The 17315-nt window shown below is 34.2% G+C and overlaps 1 protein-coding gene across 4 annotated transcripts in view; it reads left to right on the forward strand.

The window, feature by feature from the left end:
* The window catches only part of LOC117117768 (transient receptor potential cation channel subfamily A member 1 homolog), a 33608-nt gene extending 16299 nt beyond the window's left edge, over positions 1-17309 (forward strand). For 2 of the 4 annotated variants that reach the window (XM_033262194.1, XM_033262197.1), the window contains 18 exons: positions 431-626; positions 1801-1984; positions 2528-2635; positions 3131-3219; positions 4520-4666; positions 5038-5149; positions 5936-6072; positions 7498-7751; positions 8871-8876; positions 10239-10372; positions 10625-10957; positions 11273-11410; positions 12579-12687; positions 13203-13294; positions 13525-13746; positions 14613-14681; positions 15269-15460; positions 15725-17309. In XM_033262194.1, the coding sequence (XP_033118085.1) occupies positions 431-626; positions 1801-1984; positions 2528-2635; positions 3131-3219; positions 4520-4666; positions 5038-5149; positions 5936-6072; positions 7498-7751; positions 8871-8876; positions 10239-10372; positions 10625-10957; positions 11273-11410; positions 12579-12687; positions 13203-13294; positions 13525-13746; positions 14613-14681; positions 15269-15460; positions 15725-15910 (2708 nt within the window). In that variant the 3' untranslated portion in view covers positions 15911-17309. The remainder of the gene's footprint in view (positions 1-430; positions 627-1800; positions 1985-2527; positions 2636-3130; positions 3220-4519; positions 4667-5037; positions 5150-5935; positions 6073-7497; positions 7752-8870; positions 8877-10238; positions 10373-10624; positions 10958-11272; positions 11411-12578; positions 12688-13202; positions 13295-13524; positions 13747-14612; positions 14682-15268; positions 15461-15724) is intronic. The other 2 variants (XM_033262196.1, XM_033262195.1) reach the window with 2 other exon arrangements.
* The last annotated feature ends 6 nt before the right edge of the window (positions 17310-17315 follow it).

A 17315-nucleotide genomic window follows, 5' to 3' on the forward strand; every position in this document is an offset into this window, starting at 1 on the left:
CTAGCAGAGAAATGTTCGATCACGTTGTGCTGATTTGGAATAGTGCCACCAACTTTAGGCCCTATTGGACATCTCATATATATATGGCCAGCTGCTACTTATATTTTATTTATTTATTATTTTAATGTGAAGTGCATAGAAGCTTTTTCTATCATTATGCGCAATACAAAGTGTAACATTTTTTTAATTATTATTATTATTATCCTATTATTATTATTATTATCCTATCGTATTGTTGTTATTATTATTATTACTATCCTATCCTATTGTTGTTGTTGTCGTCGTCGCGGTCGTGTTCGCTGCCGCCGTTATTATAATTGTTATTATTATATTATCACAATACAAGTACAAGTCTATTATAATATTGCTTGGAGGTATTTCGTGTAAAATTTATGAATAATGTTATTTTACATTTATACTTATTTCCTAGATGCTAATGTGAACTGTCGTCGGAAGGATCAGGACACGCCTCTTCACTCAGCAGCTGTTGCCGGGAACCCCGATATTGTCAAGAAATTGCTAGCCCACAATGCACGTATTGATGCCGTAAACAAAGATCATGCTACGGCCCTGCATCGTGCCTGTCAGTTCAACCGTTCACAAGTGGTCGAGTATCTGATCAAGAAGTAAATATTTTATTAATTTTACATTATAAAACCAAAATCATATAGATGACTAATCCAAATATTACTAATTTATTTCATAATTAATTATGGTCTCAATGGTGTATCATAGTCATGTGACATATTGCCTCAATTTTGGCATTTAGGATCAATTAAATTTATGCTTATTAATATAATCATAGCGAACCATTTATAATATGATATTAATGTGTCATCTGGATAAACTAAGGTGTTTGCTTCAGTCTGTCGTTCAGCATGTAAAACTTTGTTCACACTATGAAGTTTTATGTGACAGATAATGGTATTTGCCCATATATGGATGTGATGTGACATCATCATACCCATATATTGGCATATAACATATATTTGTCACATAAAACTTCTAGTGTGTACATAGCTTTAGTCACATAAGCACACTACTGTTGATTAGTGTGAACTTACAATCATTATATTTTAATAACTACAATAATCCAATATGCTGACTCTATCAGATCTCTGTCAGACTCAACATACTTTTTGGTCAGACATTGTCAAATAGCATGCTTATTCCAGACTTATCTGATGAAACAAAATCACGTCTTTCAGTGCCTGTTAAGGCCAACTCAAACAGCGTTGTATGACACAACCCGGTCACTGTGTGAGTTAAACGCTGATGCGATAGTCCTGTGTTGGGCACAGTCGTGATGTAAAATGTTTGATATTCTCACAACAACCTAAAGACTGTCCCTGGCAATAAATCGTGTTGGGGTGTGTCGTCGTACGCCACTGTCTGAGATGGCCTCTAGAGGTCTGACTATTCTCATCTTTATCAGACAAATCAAATATTTCTTGTTGGAAATCTGAATGAATTCTGATAGTGTAACCCTGGCTTATAGTTCTGTCCACACTTCACAAATACCAGGGGCAGATCCAGAATTTTTCAAATGGGGGAACGGGGAACAACAGTCTCAGAATAGGTAAGTGAATAGCACATAACTTTGATTTGCATTGAAAATTTTAAACTTTAATGGCAAAAAGGTGGGGGGAACATGTCCCCCATTCCCCCTACTGGATCCGCTCCTGAATACCTGTGATTTGTCCATATATGGGTGTGATGTGATGCCATCATCCCCATATATGGTCAAATCGCACTTCATATCGTTTTATTCATTATTGCCTTTTCTGCCGCTGTGTTTAGGAGAGCAAGAATTGAGCGCAAAGATAAGGATAACTTCACACCCTTACTAATAGCTGCATGCTATGGCCATGCCACTACCATTGAAATCCTTTTAAAATATAAAGCTAAAATAACTGCAACTGACAAACAGGAAAAGAGCGTGTTTTATTTAGCAGCTGAAGAGGAGCATTACGAGGCACTTCAGGTTGGTCATGTGATTAAACAGAAATCTTCAGAAGGAAATTTTTAAAATTATATTTTGCTCATATTATTTTATTAATTATAAATTGTACAATACATAGTTTTCTAATATTTGTAGAATATATGTTAACACAGTTCTTGCAGATTTAGAGACTTGTTATGAAATTTTATATAATTAAGTTGAATTAATTAAATTAATTTCGTTTTTCAAACAAAAATTTAATAAAACTTTAATTCATTTAATTAAAAAGTGAAATTTTTCTATTGCACAATTTTCTATAAATGTTCTAATGAAAATATTATCTGTGACAATTTTTGAGTTGGTAAACAAACAATTTAATTATTAACATTATATAGGGACTGCTTCAATTTGACTTCATGAACATAATTCCATAACTTAGCCATGATATATAATCTAATAGTAACCTGATTATTGTCATAAGTTTTACTAATATTTATCATTTTATTGTATGTTAAATTAATATAAGTTGTTACGATATAATAAAGTGAATGATGATAAACCAATTTATGAATTTCAATAATACAGGCGTTACTTAAGCACCCAAGGGCCAAAAGTCTACTGGAAGATAGTGATCGCTATGACAATGGCCCACTCCATATTGCTGCTAAATTTGGATACTTGCAAATTGTTAAGGTAATGCCATAATTCATTGATTATTTGTAATGAATATTGTCACTATGTTTGTATTTGTAACAGCAATAAGACTTCAGTAAGACTTGTGAAAGGCTTGTTCGAACCTTTTGCAGAAGTATAATTTATTAATATTTATTTTACATACAGTCTACAATCTAATGACAAAGTTTACGAATTATTGAAAGAGGTAGATTTTGAATTCAGAATGTGTCATTCCACTGCTGGACATATCCCCCTACAAATTCTCCCATCTTTCTCTGTCTTTGGCTACAGACATCCATCTGATAGTGTTTTCCTTTATGTCATCCATCCATCTTCTCTTTGGTCATCCCCTTTTCCTTTTTCCTTCTCTTGAATACCATTTTGTAACTTTCAGCGTCCATCTATTAATTGCCTCTTAATGATAGTAGATGTTAGCAAATTTTCTACAGTCCTGGAAATGTGGCTAACAGAATACTGTGGTAACAGGAGTGTTTTTTCTTTTACCAATTTTAGCTGCTTATTGAGAATGGAGCTGATATTGATGCTAAGAATGAGGAGGAACAAACACCAGCTCATTTAGCAGCCTTGTACGGTAAATACAGGTGAGTTCTACTTCATCTGCTCTGTTTGGACTCCATTGGGACCCCATTAAAACCCCAATAAAATGATTCCTTTTTCATTAAAAGTCACTGGCTTACAATAGCATGCTAGAGAGATGGGGCATTATAAATACTGTGTTATTATTAATAAAATATTATTAAGCAATTAGTAGAGCTCCGCATAGTACACTATAGGAAAATTATTATACGATGGTTAGATTTAGTGCTTGAAGGAAATTTTTGAATGCATTAAATCTAACCTAAGTATAATAATTTCCATTAGGTTACGATGCATGCTCTACTAATCGCTTTATAAGTCAATCACTGTCTTTTAATTTTAGTTTTTGATAACCAACTGTTGTAGCAGTCATCGGTTGCTTTAGTGATATGATCAGTATACAGTGTGCATATTTACATTTAGCTGTGTGTTTGCTGATTGTGCTCCCTGCAGTACATATCCTACACGTTAACTACACATCAGCAGGACACGGATAAGATGAATAACTATTGTAATTTGTACTGTGTTAGAATGAATTTGTTTGTAATGCTATTTTGATAGACATTTGTCAAAGAAATAAACATTTCAGCATTCGAGAGAGAATACAGTCACTGACATTTTTGGTTGGTGCATGCAGACAGGTAAACATCGTGCGATGATTTAAAAACTAGGCTAGGCTATGGCCTAATAGGAGGAGGCCTCGGCAGCCTCCTGCCTGGCCGTATAGGCCTACATCTAAATTTGTTCCTTGAGTCTTTAAAATAGGTAAAGAATATTCCTATTAAACATTCAGTTTGTTTTGTTTGTGAATGTCCACTGATTCAATGAATTCCCTAATTGTTCATACTTAATATTGAATTTGAAGTAACTTTATTCGGGTCCTAATTAAGCTTGTTTTACGAAAGTAATTTTCAATTACAGTTCAATTTTTATCGCGGTGCGCGATGTTTCTGTGAAAAATGAGAAATTTTTTTTTGCACACGAACCTAAAAAAAATCAATCCAAGGGTCCACAAATTTAAAAATTAGTGGACTATGATGTGATGACGTCACAATTGACTTATACTTATTATTATTATGCACCCATTGCATCTGTTGGAAGATGGTTCATTTCAGCCGGGCCCGTGTCGTAGAATGATGTGAAGCTACTGAGTGCTTCTCTATGGCTGCTACAGTAGTAACAGATCACGCCCATACGCAGTTCAGTCAATGACGCTACAAGTTATGTGTTACTCTCCTAACTTCTACTTCTACCTTCACTTATTGTTATTAATATTATTCTTATATTATATATTTCAATCTGCAGGACAGTAAAGGAACTTGTAAATCATGATCCAACAGTGGTTGATGATGAGGATGAGTATTCAAACACACCTCTGCATCTTGCATCCCAAGAGGGACATTTCAAAGTAGTGCAAGTCCTCATTGCTGCTGGTGCTGAAATTACTGCAAGGTAAAATTCTCCTTAAATGAATTTCTTTTTCTTGAGTAATTGTATACATTTATTCTTCTGTCTACACCAGATGCCTTTCAGACTTGTTTAATAAGGAACTTGAAAATACTTAACTATGAGTGTTTACAAGAAGACTTCGGCATTATGATTTCATATAATTTTGATTGTGTTCTTCCCAACTTTCCTCGATTCCGAGATCATCGTAGTTGATGCATCTGTGTCCGAAATGTATTGTTATTCATTTTTTCCTATTCACAAATGATGAAACTAATAATAGTGATGGAAACATGAGTATTTGCTGACTCTTTGGTATTATGTTCTTTTCTTTGTATTTTCTTATTGGTTGATGTTTTAATCTTCACTATTGTTAGGAACCAGAATCAGTGGACACCACTTGATTGTGCTGCTAGCAATGGCTGGAGAAAAACAGCAGAGGTCTTACTGGAAGCAGACTGTCCAGTAGATCCCATTGATAAAGCAAAGGTATGAAATTTTCATTCTATTGATTATTTTATGTAACATCTATTTATGTATTTGTATTTGTAATTCCTACAGAGTACCACAGTTGTGTCGTCACAACACCAGGTGGCGCCCTTTGTTGTCAACCAGACATTGGTTACCGTTCATTACGCCTAAATGACTTCATAGGCTTTCTGAAATAGGCATTTTAAAACCTAATATTTTACCATCAAAATGTACTAAAAACAAAAAAAGCTTGCATTATATTAGTTATCGAACACATTTAATCATCAATTAAAATTTACAAAGAAAAATTAAGTTAACATTTTAATAATTATGTTATAAGTTAGGATCAATGGTTTGTCAATTGAACGCATCCGGTTGAACACATTTTGTGTCGCCGATAGCAACAGAGTAGTATCACATGGTATCGTGACGTAACACTGTAGTACTCTATGGGTAGCTGAATAAAAAACAATTGTAATTGCCTTAGGCTGTGTGGTGTACATTCAAATATACAAACATCATGCTGCATATATATCTTTGTTTCCAAAATAAACTGATTACCTAGTTTATCTATCGTAAACCAGTCACTCACTGTGTCAAATAATGTATCACCGTTGGATGACAAACTCTGCTCCCTGTGAGTGTTCAACGATGCGACGCTGCCTGGTAATTGTGATCGTCATTAAAAATCGATCCATTGTGGGTGTTATGACAGACAATTTTTGGGTGTAGTGATTGTCTGGCTTAACTTCAAATTATGAGAATATATTCATTTGTAACTTTCAGTTATATGATTTGTTTTAGACGACACCGCTGCATTTAGCGTGTAAGAACGGCCACTTGGAAGTGGTTAAGCTTTTGTTGGAATGGAAAGCCAGTCTGTCATTGAAAGATATTGACAACAAGAACTGTTTGGACTTGGCCATTGAGAATTCTAAAAAGTAAGTCCCAAATTGTGTAAGCTATTCAGGCCTCAAAAAACCACCAGGTGTAATTAACACTGATTGGTGAACTACTTGAAAATTGAATCTGGCTTCATAAAATCTATATTAAATATTTTCTTTTTGCCAAACCAATAATGATAATGATTTTTAGCTTACTTTTGGGAGCCTTGATCAAGCAAAGATGCTAAGGTGCATTGACCTCTCCTGAAGATTGTTTGACAGCAGATGGATGGATGAATGGATTTATTCTGTGTAATCACCAAGAATAACTCACAAAAGTCTGAAGAAGTACTTATTTCCAGTGGGTCCTTCTGGTGGTGATTGGGCAGTACAACGGGAGACAAGCCCATTCTCTTTTCCAAAGAGTGTACTGCGTTATTTAACGTGCACATGGGCCATAATACCACACAGGGGCAATGGTTTAAACGTTTCATCCGAAAGACGGTGACCAGGGGCCAAGAGATCGCCACAATTTAGCGCAAACACAGTGGCTACCACCAGTTTAGCCGGCTGAACTAAGCTGCTGTTTAATATCTGGGGTCGATTGGTGGTTATTGTACACCATTTGTTGCAAGTTAACTAACATAATACAAACAGTATATCTCTGAAAGACATTCCACTAAACATACTGAATTATAAATTTTTAATCAAAAATGTCTTAATAGAAGAGTCACAAAATGTTACCTTTAATATGTAGACACAAAGAATTCGAAATGATGATGATGATGATGGTGATAATAATAATAATAATAATAATAATAATAATAATAAAATTAAAAATAAAAATAAATAAATAAAAATAAATAAATAAATAATAATATCTGTATTTAACTTAAAATAATAATAATAATAATAATAATAATGATAAGCATAATGCCAATGATAATAATAAGGAATGATGATGGCGATGATGATAATGACAATAATGATGATATGAATGAGATAAGGATAAGATAATGGTACAGTAATAGAAATGATAATAATATTAATAATAATAATATTTATTATTAATAATAAGAATATTTCAATTCAACTAAATCCAAATACACATTTATATTCTTTCCTTCATTAATACAAAACATACAGTAGAAATACAAAGTGAAACAGCAATCATAATAAAGTGAAACAGCAATCATAATATAATAATAGTAGTAGTAAGGTAATTTTTAATTTTTACTTCCATTACCTTTTGTTTTCCTGTTAACAAAACCGGAATCATTTTTTTTTTCATAATTTTAATGTCATTATAGTACTGTACTAATTTGTGATATCGTTTGAATAATAGTGGGATGGGTGCATTGAAATTTGAAAAGGATCCAGGTTAGAACAGAACAATAATATGATTAATTGTTTGCTTTGCTATTTAAATAGGTAGACACAATGTGTTATTAATTATCAAAAATATTTGGTTTGCTTTCACAGAGATGTTGCTATGGCAATTGTCACAGATGATAATTGGCGTGATGCCCTGCGAACAGAGCACAAGCATTCATATTTTAAATGGCGGACAACACCAATCCGTAAACTGATTCAAAGAATGCCCGACGTGGCAGAAGTTGTGTTCAGTAATTGCTCGATCACAAACGACTTGCCACCAGAACATCCCGATTTTCAAATTGATTTCGATTATGAGTTCCTGGATGACATGTTCTTCCACTGGGATGTGGATATATCTGGTGAGTAAATAAATGTCAGCAAACAAATTTATGGTTAAAATATTTTTAGTCTGATCTTTTTAAAGCTCTCAGAAGTTTTGCACCTGGGTAGGTAAATCTTACCTCTTAGGCTATCTCCATGCAGTATTTTATTTTAAGGTTCATGAAATGGTATCTTGAAACATATATAGAAAGCAGTTCTTCTCTTGAAATTCTCTGACATTTGACATAAACTCAGTTCCAAGATTCTTAAGGTTGAGATTTAAATTGTATTTTTTTAGTGGCCTATTAATCTAATTAAGTAATTATTGAGCAAAGGATGATATAATGATATTTATACAGGAGTAATCATAATGTAAATTAATAATAATTTCAAATAGTAATCATAATAATAATAGCAAAGATACTAGAAACACAAGATAGAGCATTCGCATAGCAAATATGAGGCGGAAATTCATCGTATATTTTATGTTCGTCCAGACGTATGTGGCGCCCTTCTCTTCTTATTCATGCAAGTTTATCTATACTTGGTCCAGACGTACAGGGCGCCCTTCTGTTGCTAAGTAGATCCAGCCGTACACAGCAACCTTCTTTTTCCGCTAATTATGGAAACTTTATTACCAGGCAGAGTCCGGTCATACGATTCTGAGCTTTTGTATCGGTCATTTTATTCTTTTGATTTATTTATAATTACTTGATTGTATCTTATGGATAATAGCAATGATTTCTACCGCCACAAAAGGAGGTTATGTATTCACAGTGATGTAAGTTTGGCAGAAGTTTGTTAGATCCAGCCGTACGCGGCGCCACATTGTTTGTATTCCCACCGTGCATTTCGGTGTAACAGTTTTTTTCTGTGGAGAACTCTATCTTGTGTTTCTAGTATCTTTGAGAATAGTAACTACAGTGATTGACATTGAGCCTGTTTCCCAGCTTCTCCAGACAATGCTTGCCATTGATTTTAGTTCTTTATACATCTTGATGCTTATTCGAAAGATTGATTTATTAATTAATTTATTGAATGATTATTGATTAATTTATTCATTCATTTATTTCCAGCACTTTCTGCAATTATTGAATTTAGTTGGTCAATTGATTGTATTTTGTCATATTTTTTTTGCCTTTGCCTCGCATTCTCAGGACATAGTATGTATGACATGATGGTTCTAAATGTTTATTAGATAGTTTGAATATCTTGTACATCTTAAATATTTCTGTTTGTTAGCCAAATACAGTACTATGTGAATTAGTTTATGTTTGTACATTGAATAAAATATTATGTGTGGTGTGTATATCCATTAGCATAAGCTACATAATCACTGTTCATCTATATTATACAGTAACACCTCCCAATTACGTACATACCCCTCTGTCCGAACAGAGATCGTAAATGAGAAAATTTGTAATTCAGAGAGTTAAAATTTTCATAGCATCTCAGTGTGGTGAGGGTAGGCCTAGGCCTATGCTACAAAGTACAGGGCTAGGTAGGCCTAAGGCTTGCCATGGGAGCAACATTTTGTCATGGAATATGACTTGGATTTTACTTTTTTTCTGCAACAAAATAATACTGTATAGAAGCCAAAATTACCTGTGCTCACTGTGAAGTATTCATTTAAAGCGATTTCCAAATGAAGACATGACTATATAACGGCCAAAAGGAGTGTTATTATTCTCTTCATAAAGGTTGCGAATCCATGCAAATAGCACCAGCAGTGAAAAAAAAAGTCAGATTTACTATACAGTATACCAGAACAAGAATGCATAAAGTGGTTTGTAGTAAAAAATGATCATTTGTAATGACATCGCCGCAAATTGGGTTCGTAAAATCAAGAGTTCGTAAATGGGGGGTTCGTAATTGGGAGACGTCACTGTGTGTATGTGTATAATATATGTGTGTGTGTGTATATATATATATATGTGTGTGTGTGTGTGTTAATCAGCTACATAATTATTGTGTATATATTGAGTATTTTTATAGTAGTCAAGTTCGTGCCTATTAGTTGAAATAGATAATTATTTGTTTTGATGGATCAACTTTTCCCCAGTTTAAATTGCAGTAGTTGTCTAATTTTTATTCCACTATTTATATTGTTTAGTTAAGTTTAACCCCTTACATATACTTATAATAGATAATATGATTTTGGTATATAATGCTATATAGAGGTAGTTCTAATGAGAATTTTATTAACCTACAGTATTACCCATGTTTGTGCAGGTTCTGGGTTGGGAGAATCTACTTCTGGGTTGACTGGTTTAGTGAGCTGTTCACTAAACCAGGCATCACATTGTAGTTTGCTGTGAATGACAATACCCATGGCCAGTTAACTGCATGGAGACCATTAATAATATAGTAGTAAAAACATGCAACCATTCTGAATATTGTCTGCAAGATTTTTGCAAGCTAGCAAAATTATGCTTTATACATCCATAACAATTGGTAATCCAAATAACAATTTAAAAAATTTATAAGCACTATCTGAAATGATTTGATTGATGTTGTTGCCATAGATACTGCTTCCTCTGACGGGACATCCCAGGATGATGATGGACCATACAAGGAGAATGGAAGGCTTCGCTACAGTGCTGTACCATACACATACAATGCAGAGGTGCTTAGGAAAAACCACCCTTTGAATTTGATGGTAAGTGGATAGGTACCGTATCTGAGTAAGAACACTGTACCCACGCACACAAATTAAATTAAGACATTGCTGGTAGTGATTGTGGTAAGCAACTGCCTGTGTCAACTACACATATGATTGACCAAGGGGAGGAAGGGATGGAACTTGGAGAAAGTAAATTATCCCTCCTTAAAACTGCCCAAAAATTATATTGAAATTTATAACCTATTGATTATCACAAAGTTGTATATTATTTATTTTCACTACTTGTAGGTTGTATCAAAGCGAACAAAACTTCTGGGACATCCACTTGTGTTGACGCTGCTGACCCACAAGTGGGATTGTTATGGACGTTACTTCTACTACCTCTCACTCTTGATATATATTGTGTTTCTCTTCTTCTTGACTGGTTACATTATCACCACCCCACCACCTTTCTACCACTTGAAACCTACCGACCAAAACTGTACTGACAAAACATATGATTGGTTGGGAAATGGTGAAAAAAGATGGGTAGAGGATAGCGATGACTGGCAGACGTTCCTCTTTGGCGAACTTGGTGATTGGATTATTGTGGGCCTAGCAGCATTTCATTTATTGAAAGAGGTGAATAAATCTAATTTTAATTATGTATTTTTTACATGCATCCACCTGTCACTATGTACATATGAATACATAAATACATATATAATAATTATTATTTAAACAAATATGGTTTATTTTATTTATATACATATTGTCATTGGAATTGATTGCCTCAAGATTGGTTTCCATTGGAATCACTCACCCTATCAGCGACAGTCGCCAACCAATCGACAATAGGTGAGCGATTCTATGGAAACCAAGCTATAGATGTCATTTCACAGATGATTCTGTTGTATTTAGATACTGAAAAACTTTATTCAACTCATCTATTTTTAGATAATACAACTTTGGCATCAGAAATTCCGCTATCTGACAATTAACAACTTAATTGAGTGGATAGTGTATATCCTTGCAGTTCTTTTGGTCGTACCGCTCAACGACTGTTTGTATGAGAATAACATCAATGTTAAATATGTAAGTTTCAATCTATTCATCACTTTATGAATATTCATTTACATTTTAGATCTGCATTTGAAAATTGTAACATAACATGTATTACTAACAATGGATAAGTTTTGAAACATCATAATAATATATGAAATAAAAGGATAAGGTATAAAAAATTGTTTAAAATCCTTAATCCACAAAGTTTGTTTAAAATCCTTGTTGGTTTTTAATTAATATATTTTCATATTTATAATACATATCTAAGAATCCATAAAGTTTTGGCTTTCATCTGGAAGCATGTGCTAGAAATAAGGCTTTCAGCTTCACCTATTTAGTCCTGTTCTTGGGCAAGCCACATTGTAACTTCACCCAAGAGTACAAAGATAAGCTTTTTAATTATTGTGACGTGACTGTAATAAACTGAACTTTGGCAACAAACTGGTGATTAGGTACAACTTTGAGTCGTGCGGTTGGAGGCAAAATAAGCACTTATTGCTTAAGTGCAACTAGTTGCCCTCAGTTGCCATGTTCTATTTTGTGTGACCTGAAACAACTGACAAATCATGTGATGGTAGTAACCCAATAGCTCGTGATATTTACAGTAGGAAGCAACAGAAGCACACTTTGCAACTAGTTCCACTTAAGCCGGGCACTCGCTGCCTCGTACGACAGTCGTACAACGTCGTACGACAAATCCAACTCTGCTCCCTGTAAGTGCCGCACAACGTGACACCGTCTGCTGATAGTCGGTGTCAGTCTGAACGTATTGTCATTAAAATTGAACCTTTGCGTGCTCGCCGTGGTGTTGCGTTCTCGATAGACTTGCATCAGCTGACGACCGTCGGGCCCAGTAAGTGCTCGGCTTTAAAAGCACAATCATGGGTGAAAGTCTATGTAGCACCAGCAACTAGTTGAGCTGAGCTAGATTGAGTCTAAATAGTAAACCTGGAGCTGAATACACAGCTGCAGCATTCAATCCCATCAAGTTATGATAAAATACTACTACAGTAGTATTGATCAACAACCCCTCCGCCCCTCCAGCCGTTTACGGGCCTGGCATTCTCTTTCAGGAGCTGATTAAGTGTTCTATAGATGTATAATTAACCCAGAAACATAATGCGAGGACAAAGAGAAGTTTGCTTTACATGTTATAATTATTGATATATTATTTTCATTATGTATATTCTATATTTAGGACTGGCAGTGGCAGTGTGGAGCAGTGGCCATCTTGCTAGCTTGGATCAACCTTATTCTGTTCATCCAAAAACTTCCAAGGCTTGGAATTTACGTTGTCATGTTTACAGGTAAACGTTTATATCCTACTACTATAGACCATTTTATCGGGTTTATTTTGAAACAGCACCGCCAACATCATCTCGCAACTAACTGGGAGTACTTCCAGCGGCCTAGCCTAGCCTGAGCAGAGTTAGAGTGTCAAATAGAGTGCAGCGCGCATACTAGTAACTACGTAGCGCGAAGTGCGTAGGCCTCTGGAAGTCCCCAGTAGTTGCCAGGTTATTTCAAATTTTGCAAAAATGGTCTATAGGAAAAGCTGTATTTCATTGTACATTTCTAGCAAACTTCATGAAAGAATATAATAAAACAAAAAAAAAAGATCTTAATGGCTTGTTTCGCTGATTCAGTTACCCAGTAAAAAGAAGATAAAGAAAACCAATTTTTTTTTTTTAATGTAGTCTTATGAAAAAATTATGTAACTATTTACAATGATAATGTGTGTTTTTTCAATGCTATTAAGGTAAATTTAATATATAATCATCATACTTTAATATCTTGTATTTTTTATTATTCATTCTTTCAGATGTACTGAAGACCTTCCTTCAATTTTCTTTTGTATTCCTTCTGTTCATTATTGCCTTCAGTCTCGGCTTTTACACTCTACTGATGAACCAGGTAATGTCCTCACAATTTGATAATCATATTCACTAATTCCAACACCCATATTACAGAAACCGAAAGGTCCGCTGATTAATCTCAGATAAGAAAGTATAATACATACTCCAAGTATTGAAATACACGCCATCGTGTTGGGATTCAATATTTCGACATTAATTATGTCATCATCAGGAATGATATTACAGAAGGCATCAATAAGAAGTTATTTTTATTGATACTTTTTTCAGGAACCCTTCAACACAGTGTGGTATGCATTTGTGAAAACATTTGTCATGATGATCGGCGAATTTGAGTTCGATACTACATTTCACAGCCAAAATTATCTGGACACCACCGCGGGGCAGACACCTGAAGAAGACTTTCTGACATCGTTGTACTACAAGCAAGCGACTTACGTTGTTTTCACGATATTTGCCGTCATCATGTCAATCATTCTCATGAATTTGCTTGTATGTTGGAATTTGGTATTTTTTGGGAGTGGTTGGTGAAATGGTTGTGGTTTGGCAAAGGTTGTAATCTTAGTAAAGCAGATTAATCCTTATAGTTGACATGTCTGGCCTTGAAATATTCTTATGTATTTCTTTGTGTGTATGTGTGTGTGTGTAGACGAAGTTTGTAAACAGAGAAACTTGAAAACTGTGCACATGTTGGTACTGAATTGATGACAGGCAATTAATACTGGCCATGTCCCCTATGCTAAGGCATATTTCCCCAACAACAGCACAAGTGGGCCATAGTAATCATGGCCTTCACATAAATCTGGTTGTATACCTTGTTTCTCAGTGGCGGATCCAGAAATTTGAAATAGAGGGGGCCTGGAGAGGGACTTTCACAAGTGGAGGGTCTATACTACATCAGCCCCACCATGGTTGGGGCTGAGGTAAGAACATTTATGATTATGGCACCTGTAGATGGCTGGAAATGGCACTACCAGACTCCAAATTTTAGTCGAATTTTCTTTTTTCTTAATTTAAAAAAAAATTTTGACAAATTTTAGTGGCGGCTGGGTCCCCCTTGAATCTGCCTATGTTTCTGCAGGGTCAATTTTAAAAAAATTGTTCGAGGATGGTGGGAAAAAATATTTCTAATTAACAAAATTGTTCTGCCCAAAGCATTTAGACAGAGAAAATATAGTTATGACAAATTTTTTTAAATGGTTGAGTGAGGTAAATAGTAAGAGAGGGCACCATAAGGCCCTCACTTAAGATCTATTATGTTGTTGTAAAGAACTTCATGATGTGATGAAACAGTTCAATAATTATGATTTATTTCTTTATTTTTTTACATTATCGATTTAAATCTTGTTTTAACTTAGGTTGGTCTTGCTGTTGATGATATAAAAGAAGTCCAAAACCAAGCCAAGTTGCAACGATTGGCAAAACAGGTAGCTAGCTACAATGAGATGTGACTCGAGAATAGAATGAATTTAAACTAATTATTGTCAATAAGTATTTAAAAACACAAATAATTTTAATGTGGGTCAGAGGGTCCGGAATTGGTCTGTTGGGCAGGAGTGCTCATCTCTGTGATCAGGTTCCACTGTGATACCATTTTTTTACTTTTTGTAATGAAAGAGCAAGTTTTGTTGAAGAGATAACTACTTTTATAATTTGATCACATGTGGTGGGCAGGCTGTTTTTTCACACCTCTGCCATATTATTATTATACTTTGTCTTGTACTTCAGCCGTGAATGGCACAGTAAATAAATGGCACATGCAATTGTATGTAAATATTTCAATCCTCTTACTCATGCTTCTAACTGTATGGCTGCCATTGGAGCAGATTTTGGAAATAAATTCATCATCATCATCTTCCGGTACTCTATTAATAGAGTATACTCATACAACAAACAAATGCACAACAAGAAATTACATCATAATAAACATCATACCACTATATACATAACTGTCAAGTTGCAACGCCTTTCTCTACCCACTTTTGCTTAATATATTTAATCTGATCTTTCCCAGGTTGATCTGGCTTTAGAAATAGAGGAAGCTTTGCCTCTTTTCTTCTGGCGTAAGTACTGTGTGAAGAAGCGCAGAATACGTCCAAATAAACATTATGGAAGAACATTGCTAAGCCGTTTTTTCTATGGTCTCCTTTCCTCGGAAGCGTCCATGCTGGAAGAAGCTATCAGCTCAACTCTAGCGTCAGAAAAGGTGAGTCACAAATAATAATGTGTTAACATTGTCAATAGACAATTATAGTTGTAGTTGTATGTAGATCCTTGACGTGACATGCGCATGCGTACATTTTTGTCTTGACATTTGGGTATGAGGGGCTGATCAGGAAAAGGGGCTTGTTTTCTTCCTAGTGTAGTTAGCATGTATGTTTGTGTTAATAATCCTACCTGTAGCATAGCATTATATGTCTATTCAAACTACTGTACTATATTATCTGTTTTTCCTGGCTTTTTTTTCCAGACTGTCTTAGAAGAGGTCCGTGACTCACAAGAGGGATTCAGTGAGGTAATAAACAACATCAAGTACCGTATGAAGCTGTTGAAATCCCAAAATGATCGTATTGAGGGCATGCTTTCAGCTCTACTAAAAAATGATGGCGTAGTGTGGGATGATGGAAATGATAATGCTGAAGAAGTCGGAGAGTAATTTTTTTTCTACCGAATCATTTTTTTTATTATCCAAATATATTTTAGAGTAAGAATGCAGAATCAAATTAACAAGATTTTATAAACGAACAAGGTAGCATAGATAAGTGTTCTTTTTGAAGTACTGTACATAGCATATGTTTTGCAGTTATGTAAAAAACATATATCCAGTTCAACTTTAGTAGAATTCAAAAAGAGGTCTTCTATAGTTTCTTTAGTATAGCAAACAGGTAAATCACTGAACTGAAATTTTAAATAATTGATCCTAGTGGTAATAAACTAATGAAAAACATAATAATAATGATGTTGGCTTGCATGGCCTATTATACAGTGGATGCAAGTTTATATTTATGTTTTACAAGAACCACAATGTTGTTTTTTCAAATTTTTTTAAATATTGAATGGTATTGTTCTGAAATGACCTGACCTCAGAAATCAATTTTGTAATCTTTTGAAGGATATGATCAATATATTTACCATAGTATATATAATTGTAACATTTTTTCGTTCAGAAATGATTTGAATATGGATGAAATTATATTTTATATTAGATTTTTTATGATCCAAACATATTTATTGTTATGATAAAAGCAGCTAGTCTTCACAATGCTTTTTATCAGTTTTTACTGTGTAATATAATTCATTTGATAAGGTACACATGTCGCACAGATGAATACATTACAGTATTTGTTATGCTATCATATTATTGTCTTGCTATCAAACTGTTGTATGCCCGTATATAGTCATGATGTGCCTATATATGGTCATGATGTGATGTCATCATTACCATATTTAGGCATGTCACATGTTTTTGTCATAAAATTTGATATTCAACAGGGCTTAAAGTTCTGTTCACACACATTTTATGTGACAAATACCTGGTATTTGTACCAATAGGGGTCAGAGCAAAACAGGAGATTAGGGTATAATGTGCTCACGGTCACACAATGTATTCACTACAAAATGTTACAGTGTAGCATGTATAGCGATTTTTTTTTAGAAACCAGGCTTTAGCTGTCCCTTTCTCATCAAGCATTCTTTTTTAAAAATTACAGTTTATATTCCCACCCTTCTGTACATAGATTAGGCCTATCATGCAATAGTATGTGATTTAGGTTTAGAAAAATGTTTTTATAAAAAATAGTTATCCTCGATATTTAGGTATTTCTCTATACAAAGTGGAATATAAAATAATATTTAAATCATGGACATATTATCCTTAAGAATCTTCCATTTATAATCTGTTTTGGAAGCTTTGAAAAGTAAAAACAATTGGTTAAATATGGACATTATATTGATTTTTAAATGTATTCAATCAACTGCCAATTGCAGTATACAGTAGTACCTGTATATTGGATTCCAAATTTAACATGGATATCATTTGTGTACTGTATACTGTATGCAGA

The sequence above is a fragment of the Anneissia japonica genome, unplaced genomic scaffold (assembly GCF_011630105.1).
Source record: "Anneissia japonica isolate Jap-2015-1 unplaced genomic scaffold, ASM1163010v1 scaffold234_len1672027_cov178, whole genome shotgun sequence".
Classification (NCBI taxonomy): Eukaryota; Metazoa; Echinodermata; class Crinoidea; order Comatulida; family Comatulidae; genus Anneissia; species Anneissia japonica.